Raw genomic sequence first — 18792 nt, 5'->3', positions numbered from 1 at the left:
TCCAACATCGGCCAGAATTACTTGGAAGAAACGTAGCAGTGAATTTGATCTTTTCGGCATCAGCGTGTTGTGTGTGTAGGTGGAGACGGAGGAACAGCGAGGGTGGAGGGCACATTCCTCCAGTCGAGGAAAAGTGAGTCACGGCCATTACTCAAAACACAGCATGGTTTGTGGCTGAATTGCTTTCCTGTCTATTAAGAAAAACGAAGGGACAACATGCATGTTCACTGACGGATGTTTTCTTGAAATAAAATGTAGACTGGGGAAGTTGCACAACGACCATTAATGTTTAAGATGTTGTTGTGCAAGATTGAGATAAGATAAAATATACTTTATTGATCCTGAACTGGGATTTGTTTTCATTACAGCAGCAGTTTAAAGGTCTCCTATCATACTGTTTTTCATCAATATATTACAGGTGTCAGATATATACAGAACCTGTGTCTGATTGGCTGAAACACTAAACAGATCATTGTAGCATTACCCATAATCCCCTCTGTTTCAGCCCTGTTTCCAAAGTGCTGATTCTCTGTCTGTTACTTTAGATGAAAATAAGGAGCCCCTCCCCACGCCCCTCTGAGAGATATTTGGTTAAAAAGAACTCAATGGTGCTCGAGAGGAGATTCAGGTGGTAAGGGGGGGGGGGGGGGGGGGTTACCTTGGTTGCTGATTGGCTAATGGTTACACAAGACAAAACATCGTGATGACATCATAAAGTGGCCAAAATCTGATCAGCTCATTTTCAGACAGGTTTTTATAGAAATGGATCAAAAAGAGAGAGAATCTTTGTTCCTGAAACTTTCAGAATCTCTTTACACGAATAAATTCCAAACTTCATTGCATCACAACAAAAGGTGTTCATCTGTGGAATAACTGTTATGTTGAGCTGACTGTGTTCTTGCCCCTTTTGAGCATGACGGAAACTATTTGAGAATTTATTTTTGTTATACCTTCAACGTTTTTTTATTTTGCTTGTTCAATGTTCAATAAATCAACCAATCAAATAAATAAAAGCTTTGCAAAATGGCCACAGCATGAAGCAGATTTTCCGTCATCCAGATGAATGAACACAGATGAAATCAAGATGGAAGCAAAGTCCAGCAGCTCTGTTGGAAATCAAAGGCGGTCTGACCTTGTGGTTTGGTAACATGTAGTTTGAGCTTTTTGCACAGCCATTGCTTTCTTTTTAAGAGCAGTTAACTGATCTGAAGCGGCAGCGGAAAACCACCAAGGTTACTCTGAGTGTCATTTTCCTTTCATGCTCTTTCCGTCCCTAAAAAGGTGAAACATCTCTGATTCTGTGTGGGAGGAGAATACATCTAAAACAGGGACAATGGAGGATGTTTCTTTGATAGAAATTGGGCGAATCTGAAGTGGATCTCCCTCTCTCCCAGCTCCAGATGAAGTGGTATCTATCACAAGTATAAGTACATGTGAGTGTGACATCATTCCACTTCCTGTTTTGATTTATCAAACACAAATTAGCATTGTAAATTCTAATTAAAACTCCATTTAAACACAGCTAATGATATTCTGACTCAGAGCAATACACGCATCTTATATTAATGACCTTGTTTACTCCAAATCTGAGGGGGGAAAGTGTGTTTTACTTTATAAACACAAATAAACAAACAACACCACTCCTTTTGTTTCTCTTTTAAAGCACCTTAATTTTGTTCTAATGGCCATGAGAATTTTTTATTTGTATTTCTTACGGGTTCTCAGAGGAGCTGGAATTAGTGTCGTTTCACAGAGAGCAAAGAGACTCCTGGAGATCATTTGCATATAAAGGCTTTTATGCAAATGCTGCTTTGCTATGTTTATGGACACCGAACATTGCATCACTGTGTACTACAAGACACGATATACTACCCTTTCTTTTTTCTATTAAAAAGGCACTTAATGGTTACGCTGACCTATTTGAGCAAACATAAATATTGCTCTCCGCATAAATACTGCAGCAAACTTTTATATTCAGCAAATGTTAGCAGCCTAAGTATCTTGTGTGTCTGAGAAGAGAGACTCACCTGGCCTCAGAAACTGCATATTTAGCCAGATTAAATAATGTATCTTAAAGCAGCGGAATCAGGATTAAGGATAATGTTATTAAATTATTTTTAATGATGATTGCCAAACTGTCAAATGTAGATTTTGTAATTAGTTGGTCAAAAACGTCCAAATGTTCTTTAGAATTTTTTATTTGCGAAAAATAAACAGATATTTCTAAGTGTGCTCAGTTCTGCCTTTCCACTGCTAGAATAACCAAATAGGACTAATCCAACCCGAAGAACCAGATGGTTTACTTTGAGGAGCTGTCATCAGAAACTATAAAAAAAAAGGGCGAGCACTTTAAAAAAGTACATAGCAGGTAATTGGACGAACCATCTGTCCGTCAATGCCATTCCACCTGATGTAACTGATGCTATTACAGCGCCTACAGCAGGGGTCTCCAACCTTTCTTCATCCGAGAGCTACTTTGAAAAAATGAAAGTGGCCAAGAGCTACTTGCATCACAGCACTTACATTTACTCACATAGCCCTCACCAGTTGAATTAAGCTATGCTTTTTATACACGTGTGAAATTGCAATACTTAAAGCTTAACAACAATCTTAACTTCACATCAAGGTCCAAGAAAAGGAAAATGTCTCACATATTATTATGGCCCACAGAGTAAGTACATCGCTGACAATTCACATACATGTCCTTAATCACCACCTGACACGCATCTTATGGCACATGTGGAAAATAAGTGCATTCACAGTCAGTGAGATGAATGGCACTGCATGGAGTCCACCATACAGATGTATGCTGTGCATGTCCATGGAGTGTACACACTTAGGTTCACTCTAATAGAGTCATTTAAGTGTCAGTCTTGTTCTGTATTTAGACCTCATGACATTCATGTCAGAAAAAGCTGCTTCACAAAGATATGTAGAACAGAACCACATAAAGCAGACATGTTTAGTGCTGCTTGGTGAATGTTCTTTTCGTTTTCTGGGTCTACAAGGCTCTAGAAATGTTGTGAGTTTTGCTGAGACTTAAGCTGAACATGATTTTGGAGATTTATAACCTCCATGTCCATCTCCACAGGATTGACACTGCAGTTCAGCCATCTTCTTCTTCTTCGTCTTCTTTGTCTCGACATTCAATCATAAACCATAATAAATCAATTGTATAGGTCGAGCCTCCCTGTATCTGTGTGTGAAATCGTTCCATCTTCAAAAACAAAAAACTAATATTTCAGTAACGGTCTTCTGTTAAAAAAAGGATACTGAATGTCCTGAATGTGGCATCACACACATGACTTAAGTCTGAACACAGCAGACAACAGGAGTATTTACAACAGCATATCAAAACACACTTACTTTCTCTGTCTTACTGTTGCATACATCCCATGAAAGTATGAGACTAAGTTAGCTTCATCATATCTCAATCAGTGATTAAGTGAATAATAAAGTACCTATCGGGTCACTATCAGCCTGTCACTCATTATTAGCTGCCCAAGGTCGGCGTGTTGGAGAGCCCTGGTCTACGGTAACCTCAGGAGACGGCATTGTTGTTTTGAACAAACATTCTCCGCTCCTGACGCTAGATGAACAAGACCAATTATTGAGGTGTTTCTTATTATAACAAGAGGCGCGTTCACACCGGAGTACTTTTACCCGTACTTTTCCCGTTTAGTTCCGTTAGTGCCTGGAATTTTGCGTTCACACCAAAAAGAGAAAAAAGTACCAATTTCTATTGGCTGGGCGAATTGCAAACCTTCCCCCATGAAACTCTGAAAAGTTTTGTGAAGCCGCCATTGTATTTGCTGGCATTAGCATTATTAGCATTAGCCCAGTGCACCAACGGAGAGAGACTAACTTATGGCAACACAAAAGAAAACATGGGAGCGGTGGAGATGAGGAGGTGTCGGTGTTCTGGCGATTTACTCGGAAGGCTTCAGTAGAAGATGCTGGGAGTCCCAGCAGCTTCTACTGAAACCAGTCCCCAACTCCGGGGACTTCCGGCCGGGACTCCGGGTGGCAGTATACGCCGTGAAGTTGTTTGCGGCCTGCCAGTAAACCCAAAGCAGAAGAAGAAGAAGAAGTGAAGTCAGCGGCTTCATTTGCGTAATCCTTCCTCAGGGAACTTATTCCGGCGTGAATGCGATCTGTACTTAGTTCCATGGGGGAACTAAGTGCTGGCACTAAGTGCTGGCACTAAGTGCTGGGCACTAAGTACGGCAAAGTACTTGGTGTGAAAGTGGTTAAGGTGTTTTTTTAGCTGCACTGTGAATAAACACTAACGGCCCGTCCACACTACAGCTTCAAAAAAAGCTTGCCGGTGGGCGTGTCTGAAGCTCGACCAACAACCAATCACATGAATCTCCCGCCCCTGACACACAAGCAGCGGTTTGATTGGCTAGAGCTTGTACTGGCATATGATTTGATTGGCTGACGCTTCCACCGAAAGCTTCAGAAGCTTCAAAAGTTGAACATTGCTCAACTTTTGCAGCCTGAAACGCCAGGAAAGCTCCGCTCTGCTACCCACAATTCAGTTCGTCGAAAAGCGAGGCAACGAGACGTCACCCCATTCAAAGTGAATGGGCAGACGCGTTGGAAACCGTTTTTGAAGCTGTCGAAGCTGTAGTGTGGACGGGCCGTAACAAGGGTTGTAGGAGCCAAAATGCTGTGGCAGCCTGTGTTAATAGTTATACTATCTTCATTGTTAACACCACACACACTTGTAATTGGTTTGTTTCTGGTGATTGTCACATGGGTGTGGTTAATGGTATTTAGGGCACCTGGTGTATGTGGAGGTTTAGCAGCATGACAATGGGGGTGAGCTTAGCTCTGATATCTTTTGTTGACAATAGTGGCGGCTATATTCCCAATGAGTACGCTCTGAGGCTAAACTTCGCCCATTGATGTGACGTGTACGCGTCACACCAATGAGCGAAGTTTAGCCTCAGAGCGGCCGTATCCATTGGGAATATAGCCGCCACAGGGGTCTAGCTAGCAGCTGAATAAGAGCGTGTTGCATTCAGATTCAGGAGACCAACGTATTAAACGGCCTTTCCACCAGTGACCTCAGATGAGAGATAAATGCTCTGAATCATTGCTCTCAGACTAAGGACCCGGTGGGAACATGCACGTTTATATTTGTATTCTATAATTTTATAGCAAGGAATTAATTATCAAGGAATGCTGAACAAAATTAGCATAACAATTAGCAAGCTGTGCCTATCTTCAATTAATTAATTAATTAATTAATTGATATATTTCGGAAATGCTTCTAGTCTTATCTACAAGGGGAGCTTTTGTTCTTTAGGAAGTAATCATAACAAATGTGATGATTCATATTGAATACGGCGATGACAGCGAGGACTGGAATATCATTTCAGTAGGATAATAGAGAAAGAGTAAAATATAGGAATGAATAGAAGCCAAGAGGAATGGCTGGGAGTGAGTTATCATGAAAGAAAAGTGAGACATTTTCTCTCGGCTTTATCGACAGCTCCGTCCAGAGAAAGCTGGACCGGCCACCAGCAGAAGATGCTTTGGCTCTCGCGGTTTTCCTTTGGTGAACATGAAACAGACTGGCACATCCAGTAAATAAGCAGCCATGGGAGCAGTGCAACTTTCAATGAATGCAGCAGTGCTTTGGTTTGTAGTTTCTGCCAATCATCTATAGTTTCTGCCTCTTCTTTGTACTTCCTGCTGAGGTCTGCACACAGTCAGCAGAGGCAGAATATCAGGGCTCACTTTTCTGCCTTAAAGACGCTATTTGCTGCTGAATATGATAAGTAACAGACGGAGATATAACCCATCGCGTTTAACAGGAAGCCTTTGTTTGACTGTGTTATTCTAGCGTGTCCTATTGGATTCGTTTTATATCTGTATGTACCTGTACACTGTGCTTTCTGCCAGTCAGCTAAACCAAAACAAAAAGGGTCTTGAATATAAAACAGGTTGTTTGTCAGTGCAGAGGGAAGCATTTGAGAGTGAAAGGCAAACAAATCCACTTGGTCAGGTTTAGGGTCAGAAACAGTTGAAAGAAACACCATTATCTGCTGGCAGGGCACGGCACACAAACTGCTGTCAGAGTCAGATACTTTCACTATTTCTCATGAGAAATAGTGAAAGTAGGCGTCATTTTGTAAAGAAGTCAGGAAATGCAAACAACGTTTTCACACCAATTATTCTGCTGCAGATTTGACACATCGTGCCCTAAAACATGGGATGTGTTTATGAAATAAAGGTTGGAGATTCTGCTTTTTTTTAAAAAAGCGTTTGCTAAAGTGCGTCCTCCAGCAGCATGCATTTAGATTTGACTGTATATCCAAAGCCAAATATTACAAGAAAGACAGTGAAACACTACAAGTGTCTGTCTATGGTCAGAGGGTGTCGTTTTTCTCATACTGATATTCTGCATAAACTGTGCTGTTGTATTTGCTGTATAGTGTAATTATTATATACAGCACTTTGGCTCAACCACATTTTTTTTGAAAATGTGCTATACTGTATAAATAAAACTTGATATGATTTGATATAGGACAATGCTTACACAGAAAATAAACAATAGATAAGGGGCTGGTGAGGAATTACAGTGTCATTTCATTTCATGCATGTGTTGATACTTAACATGTAGTATAGCAAAAACCACAGAAGAGAAAGGCAAAAGACCCATAAAGTAACGCAACTACTGTTTGCGGTAACTAATCGCGTTACTAGTTGCATATTCCCATTAAGTAACGCCGTTATAGTTACTGTGATTTAAATGAGTGCGTTACTGAGTTACATTGTGTGATGGAACTGAACCGAATCTCCCTGCGGATGTAACTTACAGGCGAATACAGCGATGTCCTCTCACAGCACCATGGAAAAGTGAAAGTAACCAGAGAGGAGTGATGATTGGTTAACGCGGGGTAACATTTCAGGGTAAGCCAATCAGAGACAGAGTTGGGCGGGTCTTGCCTTATGGGGAAAATACACACACACGAACACTTGCTAATGCTAATGCTAACACACACGCACACACACACACACGGCAACGCTCACCACCAGCACACACACACACACACACACACACACACACACACACACACACACACACACACACACACACACACACACACACACACACACACACACACACACACACACACACACACACACACACACACACACACACACACTATGGCAGATGCAAGTATCAGCGAGAGCAGCAGCGCATTTGCAACTTGGAAATATAACCACTATTTTCAATTTGTGGGGATAAAGGACGCAACAAATATTACGGCAAAATATAAACTGTGTGCAGGACAGAAAGCATTGTCCACATCGAAAAACATCAATGCCAATCTCCTGAAGCACCTAACTAATGTACATGGGGCTATAAAACTAGTCGCCAAAGACCCCACCGTCTCAACCACCGGCAGTGATTCAGATGGAGCAACACCATCTAAACAGCCAAAAAATCGCACTTTTGTGTTTTATTGTTCCACTATTTCATAATGATAATTGCTACAATGATGGTGAGTTGTCTTTTCTCTTGTGCCATAGAACAACACACAAACTTGTATTTTTATTGTTATTATTTTTAAAGTAAAGTAAAGTAACTTGTTACTAGTTACTTTTACAATTTAGTAACTAATATGGTAACTAGTTACTTTTTGGAGAGCAGTAACTATAACAATTACTAGTTACTTTTTTTAAGTAACTTGCCCAACACTGCTCCTCACACACACACTCAATCTTTTCTCAGCTGCAGCTCCGCCGATTTCTCCTCCCTGAGACGGCGGGACGCGGCGAGGCTGTTAGTCGTGTGTGAGCACACATTCAAACTCCCAGCCAGGCTGCGTGTGTGTGTGTGTGTGTGTGTGTGTGTGTGTGTGTGTGTGTGTGTGTGTGTGTGTGTGTGTGTGTGTGTGTGTGTGTGTGTGTGTGTGTGTGTGTGTGTGTGTGTGTGTGTGTTCGGGCTGGTTTCTCTGTGCCCCGCTGTCTCGCAGACGGCCACTGGGCTCATAGGGGGGGGGGGGGCAGGAGCTCCAACAAGCCGTTTAGGACAGAGAGTGAATACACATACTACACAGAGATGCTGTATGAGAAACCAATGAGATTTTGGAAAATTGCACAATATAAATCTATTCTAGTAGACCTCAACAATGGAAATATGATCAGTAGAAATGGCCATGACATGGGACCTTTAATGCATTGAACTGCATTCCACTTATTTACTCATTACTTCCTGCTGCTTTGACCAACACACAACCACATGTGGTGGCTTCTTCTTATTATTTTGTTATTCATCCATCATGAAGTTAAATTGCCTGTTGTTGCATTCATAAAAAGAGTAAACATAAAGATGTTCATTCAATATGGAGTAATGCACATTCAACTGTTGTTCCATTGCTAAAGTTAGCATCTATAGAACTGAGTTTTCATTTCCTGTTCCTCTTGTTGAACTCAGAAATCTCAGAAATCAGTAGGAATATGAGATGAGTCCAGAAGAGGACTGTCTAATGAGATGCTGCCTTATTAAAATCAATAATTACTACATGCACATCGTAACTGCAAATTAATCTATCCAACATCTGCAGTGACAAGCCTAGTAAAGCTCAGACTTCTGGTCCCGATCTCTACCAAGAAGCATGGCCTGAAAACTGTCAAAATGTATCTTTTAATAACCGAGCGACACATACAGATGAAATGTTTCTAGTGTTGCTTTACTGGACAGAGGCATTGGTGAATGTGCTGTCACCCTAAATGACACCACTACCTCTGAGAAAAAGGAACAGGATTCCTTACAAATCCATTAAAAAACTGCTTTCCAGGAGCTCCTTAACTGTAAATAATACCTTTTCCCCAGTTGAACTAAAGTGCATGTACACACAGCAACTCCCCTACACACACACACACACACACACACACACACACACACACACACACACACACACACACACACACACACACACACACACACACACACACACACACACACACACACACACACACACACACACACACACACACACACACACACACACACACACACACACACACACACACACACATTTATAGGCAGTTTCATATATTATAATCCAATTACATATATTGAGTCTGCTTGCACTATTTTAACAATTTGTATTTGTTTTTCTGTGTTGCACTGTTGGAGGAGCCTGTGACTTAAAGGTCCACTATGATACGGTATATCACAGGTCTCAGATATATCCAGAGCCTGTCTCTGATTGGCTGAAACAACAAACAGATCATTGCAGCATTACCCATAATCCCCTCTGTTTCAGCCCTGTTTCCAAAGTGCTGATGGTTGCTGATTGGCTAATGGTTACACAAGACAACACATCGTTATGACATCATAAAGTGGCCAAAATCTGATCAGCTCATTTTCAGACAGGTTTTTATAGAAATGGATCAAAAAGAGAGAGAATCTTTGTTCCTGAAACTTTCAGAGTCTCTTTCCACAGAGGGGACACATGTTGATGTAGAAGAGACATGAAGAAGAGGGGACACATGCTGATGTAGAAGAGACATGAAGAAGAGGGGACACATGTTGATGTAGAAGAGACATGAAGAAGAGGGGACACATGTTGATGTAGAAGAGATTGCATAATAGGTGACCTCTAAGAGTGTCATTGACATACATACTACACTGTAGCTATGTACACATGACAATAAAAGCCTTGAATCTTGAATGTGAGTCTGGAGGTTACCTGGGAAGACCTGGAACAGGCGTCCCTCTGGCTCGCACCGCTGACTTCCCCCTCACCGACGGCACCTTGGCGTCCTCCGAGCCTCCATTCAGGAACGTGAGCTCCTGCAGCTGGGCCTGTCTTATCTCATCATTGTAATCCTGCACACAGAGAGGCAGCGTGTTCACCCCACACACACAAACAGCAACAGAGCCGCTTTCAATTACACTGGATTCAATATCCCTCCTCTATCTCCAGGGCTACAGCCCCGGGAATATCTAATTAATGTACATTACAGAACTGCCATGACCGCTGTTCCCGAGGCAGGAAAACACTTCAGATCTCTCACTGATAAAACCTCGGGACCGCATTTTGCCTTTATCTTCTCACACAGTTGTTTCTTTGCCACAGAATTAAAATGCATAATTAACATGGAAATAAGTCTCTAATCATAAAACGGTTGATATGATTGTCATGTGTGTGCTCCGTCAATAAATGTGCTTTATGAAATCAGTGGGAAGAGGTTACATGAAGGGTGGTGGTGGTGGTTTGCTGATAATTAATGGTGAAATGTAAATTATCATAGCTCAGAGCATTGCAGAGATCATCCATAATGAATGGAGGAAGAGTAAATAAGCGCCATGCAGCTGCCAAGGAGAGTTTGGCGCTCCCGGAAATGTAGTACCCACGACTTCCCATTCAGGATCACACACACTGGCCCAGTTCCAATTCCCCTACACCCTAACCCACTTTGACTACGATTTCACGTTTGGGTGGAGGGTCTGCCACGTGAAGCGCCGTTCCAAACCAACTACTGGAGTGTGGATGTTGTTAAAATCTTCAACAGGAAGTCAGTCAACCTTCAAACAGGAAGCAATTAAACCCTCCAGCAGGAAGTCATTAAACCCTCCAACAGGAAGTTATTAAACCCTCCAACAGGAAGTTATTAAACCATCTAACAGGAAGTTATTAAACCCTCCAACAGGAAGTTCTTAAACCCTCCAACAGGAAGTTATTAAACCATTTAACAGGAAGTTATTAAACCATCTAACAGGAAGTTGTTAAACCCTCCAACAGGAAGTCAGTCAACCTTCAAACAGGAAGCAATTAAACCCTACAACAGGAAGTTATTAAACCATCTAACAGGAAGTTATTAAACCCTCCAACAGGAAGTCAGTCAACCTTCAAACAGGAAGTAATTAAACCCTACAACAGGAAGTTATTAAACCATCTAACAGGAAGTTATTAAACCCTCCAACAGGAAGTTATTAAACCCTCCAACAGGAAGTTATTAAACCATCTAACAGGAAGTTAGTAAACCCTCCAACAGGAAGTTATTAAACCATTTAACAGGAAGTTATTAAACCATCTAACAGGAAGTTGTTAAACCCTCCAACAGGAAGTTATTAAACCCTCCAACAGGAAGTTATTAAACCCTCCAACAGGAAGTTATTAAACCATCTAACAGGAAGTTGTTAAACCCTCCAACAGGAAGTTATTAAACCCTCCAACAGGAAGCAATTAAACCCTCCAACAGGAAGTTATTAAACCATCTAACAGGAAGTTAGTAAACCCTCCAACAGGAAGTTATTAAACCATCTAACAGGAAGTTATTAAACCATCTAACAGGAAGTTATTAAACCATCTAACAGGAAGTTGTTAAACCCTCCAACAGGAAGTTATTAAACCCTCCAACAGGAAGCAATTAAACCCTCCAACAGGAAGTTATTAAACCATCTAACAGGAAGTTGTTAAACCCTCCAACAGGAAGTCATTAAACCCTCCAACAGGAAGTTATTAAACCCTCCAACAGGAAGTTATTAAACCATCTAACAGGAAGTTGTTAAACCCTCCAACAGGAAGTCATTAAACCCTCCAACAGGAAGTTATTAAACCATTTAACAGGAAGTTATTAAACCCTCCAACAGGAAGTTATTAAACCCTCCAATAGGAAGTAAGGAAACCCCATAACAGGAAGTCATCAAACCCTACAACATGAAGTAATTAACGCATCAAACAGGAAGTTACTGCCCTCAAATAGGAAACCCCTCCAACAGGAAGTTATGAAACCTTCTCCAGGATGTCTGCATTGGTCCTTTTTTTCTTGCTTCAAATAAACCTGTATCCAGTCTAGAAACCGTAGACATGTTTCTTTCATTGTAAAGATTTGTCTATTCATGCAGCAGAGAAAAGGTTCACAAGAATTAAAAGAACATTTTAGTTAAAACATTGAAACCAAAAGTTACGGCAGTTCCTGTGTCTGCAAGAGAAGAAGGAGAAGCTGTGTTTCCACCCTTCACCTTAATGACAAAACAACATTCGGCTGAGAGGGTGACTAGCCTACTACAGTTTACTTCGTCTTGCAGTAGGAGTGTGTAGGGTTCAGTTTGGAATTGGGCCACACCAGATGCTTTTCACACACTCAATCCAACAACCAATCACTTCACTTATGGACAAGCTGAAAGTGATTCAATCGAGCAGCAGGGAAAAGATTCAGGTGAAGGAGAGTGAAAGCTAGTGTGTGTATGTGTGGAACAAAGGGAGCATACCGGTATAAGAAACTTCTTGATCTCCTCCAGAGCGTGACCCATCCTGGCGTAGGCCTCGGCGGGGGGTGCGAACACCTCGATGAGGACGTGCAGGTCTTCGTTCAGATGGTTATATTTGCCTTCGTTGCTTTGCCGTAGCTCTTCTTCCTGATGTTAGAAAAACAAGTTTCATATATCAGCTGTCTAGGGAAGCAAGCTGTCACAGTCAGCAACATTTATCTTATTTGTTGTGTTTTGCAAAAAAAGATTTACTGCAGAGTGTGTTACGTAATGAGGTTTGATGCTGGAAAGTTACAAAAAAAGACAGACAGGAAATATGTATGTGTGTTATTGTAAACGTACGAGTCAGCAAACGGACGATCCTGACAATTCTTTCCACTGCAGCTGTCTGGGTTAACTGCTTTTGTTTTCAACAGCTGTCTGTCCTCGTTATATAAAGTACCGTAATTTCCGGACTATAAGGCTCACCTGAATATAAGCCGCAGCAGCTAAATTGAATGATGTGTACATATATAGGACTGTCTCAGAAAATTAGAATATTGTGATAAAGTTCTTTATTTTCTGTAATGCAATTAAAAAAACAAAAATGTCATACATTCTGGATTCATTACAAATCAACTGAAATATTGCAAGCCTTTTATTATTTTAATATTGCTGATTATGGCATACAGCTTAAGAAAACTCAAATATCCTATCTCTAAATATTAGAATATCATGAAAAAGTATACTAGTAGGGTGTTCAACGAATCACTTGAATCGTCTAATTAACTCGAAACACCTGCAAGGGTTTCCTGAGCTTTGAAAAACACTCAGCTTGGTTCAGTAAACTAAATCACAAGTATGGGGAAGACTGCTGATCTGACTGCTGTCCAGAGGACCGTCATTGACACCCTCCATCAGGAGGGTAAGACACAAAAAGAAATTTCTCAAAGAGCAAGCTGTTCACAGAGTGCAGTTTCAAAGCACATCCACAAAAAGTCTGCTGGAAGGGGGAAATGTGGCAGGAAACGCTGCACAACCAAGAGAGATGACCGCAGCCTTAACAGCATTGTGAAGAAGAGTCGCTTCCAGAATTTGGGGGAGCTTCAAAGACAGTGGACTGAAGCTGGAGTCCAGGTATCAAAAGTCACTGTTCACAGACGTGTCCGGGAAATGGGCTACAATAGCCGTATTCCCATGGTCAAGCCACTTCTGAACTCAAGACAACGGAAGAGGCGTCTGACTTGGGCTAAGGAAAAGAAGCACTGGACAGTTGCACAGTGGTCCAAAGTCCTCTTTTCAGACGAAAGCAAGTTTTGTATTTCATTTGGAAGTCAAGGCGCCAGAGTCTGGAGAAAGGCTGGAGAGGAGCAAAATCCAAGTTGCTTGAAATCCAGTGTGAAGTTCCCACAGTCAGCGATGGTTTGGGGAGCCATGTCAGCTGCTGGTGTTGGTCCACTGTGTTTCATCGAGCCCAGAGTAAATGCAGCTGTGTACCAAGAGATTTTAGAGCACTACATGCTTCCGTCTGCTGAAAAGCTCTATGGAGATGAGGAATTCATTTTCCAGCATGATCTGGCACCTGCCCACAGTGCCAAAACCACCAGTAACTGGTGTACTGACCATGGCATTACTGTCCTCGATTGGCCTGCAAATTCCCCTGACCTGAACCCCATAGAGAATATGTGGGGTATTGTGAAGAAGAAGCTGAAAGACACCAGACCCAACAATGCTAATGAGCTAAAGGCCGCTATTGAAGCATCCTGGGCATCCATAACACCTCAGCAATGCCACAGGCTGATTGCCTCCATGCCACGCCGCATTGATGCAGTAATCCGTGCAAAAGGATTCCCAACCAAGTACTGAGTGCATTAATGGACATTTTCAAATGTTTGATTGTGTTTTGCTGTTATAAATCTTTTTTTTTTACTTGGTCTGAGGAACTATTCTAATTTTTTGAGATAGGATTTTTGAGTTTTCTTAAGCTGTATGCCATAATCAGCAATATTAAAATAATAAAAGGCTTGCAATATTTCAGTTGATTTGTAATGAATCCAGAATGTATGACATTTTTGTTTTTTTAATTGCATTACAGAAAATAAAGAACTTTATCACAATATTCTAATTTTCTGAGACAGTCCTGTATAAGCCGCACTGGACTATAAGCCGCAGGTGTTTTAATGTTTCATTACCATATGTAAGGGTTCGTGCACAGAGGGGATTGTCGGGAAAGAGATGGCTGTTTGAGGAAGCTCCCATTTATTAACATTTCAACAAAAAAGTTGCATATTTGCATAACGTATTCAAGTGTTACCATTTAGTGCAATAGTAGCTACAGAACATGTGCTGTGTAAACTGTACTGTATCACATAGCGTTTCAGACACACACACTTTTCAACTTTCAAACTTAAACGGTGCGCTCCCAGCGCACGTACCGGCAGTGATCTACAGCAGTGGTTTTCAACCAGTGGTACGGGGACAAACTGTCTCGCTCTCGTAATGTCTGTCTGTCTTGCTCTCGTTCTGTCTCTCGTACCACTCTCGGTTCCACTTTTACTTTTGCGCGCTACCTGTCTCACTCTTTTCCGGCCTCCAGCTTTTCCTGCTGGAGCCCGCCGCTTAAAGGTGGGGGGCGCGGACCGGCCATAGAGCCCATAGAGTTAAAGGTGGTGGACTGTAACCTGTAAAATCCATAGATTTAGGAGGTCCCCTAGTGGCCGTTAGCTGTACAACACATAGATTTAGGAGGTCCCCTAGTGGCCGTTAGCTGTAACAATCCATAGATTTAGGAGGTTCCCTAGTGGCCGTTAGTGGTAACAATCCATAGATTTAGGAGGTCCCCTAGTGGCCGTTAGCTGTAACAATCCATAGATTTAGGAGGCCCCCTAGTGGCCGTTAGCTGTAAAAATCCATAGATTAGCCGCACCGTTATATAAGCCGCAGGGTCGAAAAAAGGCGCGTCTTATAGTCTGAAAATTACGGTATGTGCTTTCATGAAGTTGATCAGAATATATCTGCTCTGATTTTTTGATCTCATTCTGTTCAAATAAAATTCGTAACTTTGGCTAGGAAGGATTAACTAAACAATGGTTTAAGAATAAATTAATGGTCATTGAAGATTAAACTGGACTCATTTTGTCTATAACATAACATGTCAGAAAATAGTGAATATGTTGGTACCAGTTTTTAAGTCAACGGTAATATCCTAATAACGTTTTGTGTGGTCGACCCAAAACCCAAAGATATTCACTTAATATCATACAACACTGTCAAAGCAGGAAACCTCCATATTTAAAAAAGATTTCAACAACAATTTGACTTCAAATAATTGGTGATAACAAACCCGTAACCCTAAAACGAACTACCGTATCTTTTACAAACATTTGCTTTGGATTTTTAAGTAAAATCATTTGGTGCCCACGGTGACTATTGTATTGACCCTTCTGACTTTTAGCGACCCCCTCTGTCCCCAGCATGTCAAAATGTGCAATTAAAATCAGTGAAATAACTATGTTCTTTTAAACATGGATTGACACAGATTTTGTAGTCATTCATGTCCCTCAGGGGATGAATCGTAAAGCCTTTGGATTATCTTGCAATGCGGGGTGGATATTTAAGGGAAGAGGTAATCCCATGACCTTGCTGCTAGCACCATTATTGGTGAAATGTTGTCCAATACTTTAGCTTACCCATCATACTATGGTTCCTTTTACTTTGGACAGTGTAGCCCCACATATCCACGTTTTAAAGTAACATCAAGGACCGCTTGTTGTTGACAGTGCGCAGGTTTGATCAACTATGTTGGTCGTAGTTTAGCATGCATAATAAATACTTAGTACAAAGTAAAAGGGAATGTTGTCGGTTCTTCTAGACATTTTTACATTGACCAAATCAAGATATTTCATTTAAAGAGGACCCATTATGCAAAATCCACTTCTTCATGTCTCTTCTACATCAACATGTGTCCCCTCTTCTTCATGTCTCTTCTACATCAACATGTGTCCCCTCTTCTACATGTCTACTCTACATCAACATGTGTCCCCTCTTCCTCATGTCTCCTCTACATCAACATGTGTCCCCTCTTCTCCATGTCTACTCTACATCAACATGTGTCCCCTCTTCTCCATGTCTCCTCTACTTCAACATGTGTCCCCTCTTCTTCATGTCTCTTCTACATCAACATGTGTCCCCTCTTCTCCATGTCTCTTCTACATCAACATGTGTCCCCTCTTCTTCATGTCTCTTCTACATCAACATGTGTCCCCTCTTCTTCATGTCTCTTCTACATCAACATGTGTCCCCTCTTCTTCATGTCTCTTCTACATCAACATGTGTCCCCTCTTCTTCATGTCTCTTCTACATCAACATGTGTCCCCTCTTCCTCATGTCTCTTCTACATCAACATGTGTCTTCTCTTCTTCATGTCTCTTCTACATCAACATGTGTCCCCTCTTCTTCATGTCTCTTCTACATCAACATGTGTCCCCTCTTCCTCATGTCTCTTCTACATCAACATGTGTCCCCTCTTCTTCATGTCTCTTCTACATCAACATGTGTCCCCTCTTCTTCATGTCTCTTCTACATCAACATGTGTCCCTCTTCTTCATGTCTCTTCTACATCAACATGTGTCCCCTCTTCTTCACGTCTCTTCTACATCAACATGTGTCCCCTCTTCTTCATGTCTCTTCTACATCAACATGTGTCCCCTCTTCTTCATGTCTCTTCTACATCAACATGTGTCCCCTCTTCTTCATGTCTCTTCTACATCAACATGTGTCCCCTCTTCTCCATGTCTCTTCTACATCAACATGTGTCCCCTCTGTGGAAAGAGACTCTGAAAGTTTCAGGAACAAAGATTCTCTCTCTTTTTGATCCATTTCTATAAAAACCTGTCTGAAAATGAGCTGATCAGATTTTGGCCACTTTATGATGTCATAACGATGTGTTGGCTTGTGTAACCATTAGCCAATCAGCAACCAAGGTAACAGACAGATAATCAGCACTTTGGAAACAGGGCTGAAACAGAGGGGATTATTGGATGCTGCAATGATCTGTTTGGTGTTTCAGCCAATCAGAGACAGGCTCTGGATATATCTGAGACCTATAACATATAACCCTACAGGTGAATAGGGGATTTGTTTTTACTTAAAGTTATCAGCAAGATATTTCTCCAGTTAATTACTTACATTAAGACAAATGTTTTTTGTATTACAAGTTTTCTGAAATAGCATGTTTAAATATGCAAATTAGCTATCATCTCATTAAACATGCGCACATTTTAATTCATTTCAGGAACACAAATCTGAACATTGGATAAAGTCAGGTTAATTTTGTAGTCATATTCGAATATAACGTTTTTACAGAAGGGATTTTGGATATCTCTTTTTATCACTCCATAAATCTTAAAATACTGTATCAATTTTCGCCATGTTTTTAGGTAGTCAAACTCAATGGGGTTTCAAGTCTGAATCCAAATGTCCGTAAACGCTTTCATGACAACTCCTTTAAACACTTGCTAACTTTAAGAATAAAATGGTGAACTGAATGAACAAAATGAGTTTCAGACAAACAGATTTACGCCCAAATGCTCTATTAATTAATACATTGATCCATCTGTATGGTGGAGTGTAACACAAGGTGATGTCAATTGCAAGATGTCGATCAGCTTGTGAGGTCAGACATGTTGGATGGATACTGCCAATAAAGTCTGTTCAAAACAACTGCTACTCCAGATTTGCATTTCACATGGCATCTTTATTTTCATGCATTTGACTCAGTAATTTCTCTCTTCACTGACTCATGTAAACACCAAGTTATTCCTTGTTTGATTTTTAACGTGTACCCAATCAACTCTTTGCAACCACAGGTACCGTCAACATGTAGAAAGTCACAGATTTTGAGGTATCAATTTTTGTTAAGTGATAAAAGACCAAGTATTTGTTAAACTCAGAGACGGCAAAAGTACACACATCCTTTACTCAAGTAGAAGTACAGATACTCGTGTTTAAAAATACTCTGGTGAAAGTAGAAGTCCTGACTAAACTTCTTTACTCAAGTCAAAGTAAAGAACTTTGAAATGTACTTCAGTAAAAAGTACCCATAACTAGCAGCTGTTTTAAAGAGTACCTGACCTCCCTTTATATTAATAGAACAATAATGTCATTGTTAGCTAATGAATGTTTCCATGGTGACCAACGGCAACATGACAACGTTTCCATTGGTCCCTCTTCTTTAGAGAAGGAAATGATGGATACACGGATCGTGTTCAAATCAATAGGCACGCAATGACTCTAAATAATAATGATCACGCCACCAAACACACATTCAGACTAAAGGAACCAGCCTGTTTGGAAAATGAGAGAAGTAGAAAGTAAAGGTATTTGGGTTCAACATGTAAGAAGTAGAAAGTACAGGTATTTGGGTTCAACATGTAAGAAGTAGAAAGTACAGGTATTTGTGTACAACATGTGAGAAGTAGAAAGTACAGGTATTTTTGTTCAACATGTAAGAAGTAGAAAGTACAGGTATTTGGGTTCAACATGTAAGAAGTAGAAAGTACAGGTATTTG

The 18792-nt window shown here is 40.9% G+C and overlaps 1 protein-coding gene across 1 annotated transcript in view; it reads right to left on the bottom strand.

Moving 5' to 3' along the window:
- Window positions 1–18792, bottom strand: part of khdrbs3 (KH domain containing, RNA binding, signal transduction associated 3) — a gene marked incomplete at its 3' end in the record, with an annotated part of 68846 nt that overhangs the window by 16743 nt on the left and 33311 nt on the right. Inside the window, exons 3-4 of the mRNA XM_079654635.1 lie at window positions 12245–12391; window positions 9717–9856 (exon numbers count right to left, since the gene is read on the bottom strand). Of these exons, the coding sequence (XP_079510761.1) occupies window positions 9717–9856; window positions 12245–12391 (287 nt within the window). The remainder of the gene's footprint in view (window positions 1–9716; window positions 9857–12244; window positions 12392–18792) is intronic.

Source organism: Notothenia rossii (genome assembly GCF_949606895.1).
Source record: "Notothenia rossii genome assembly, chromosome: 10".
Classification (NCBI taxonomy): domain Eukaryota; kingdom Metazoa; phylum Chordata; class Actinopteri; order Perciformes; family Nototheniidae; genus Notothenia; species Notothenia rossii.
The sequence above is the reverse complement of the archived record's forward strand: the minus strand, read 5'-3'. Positions and strand labels throughout refer to the sequence as shown.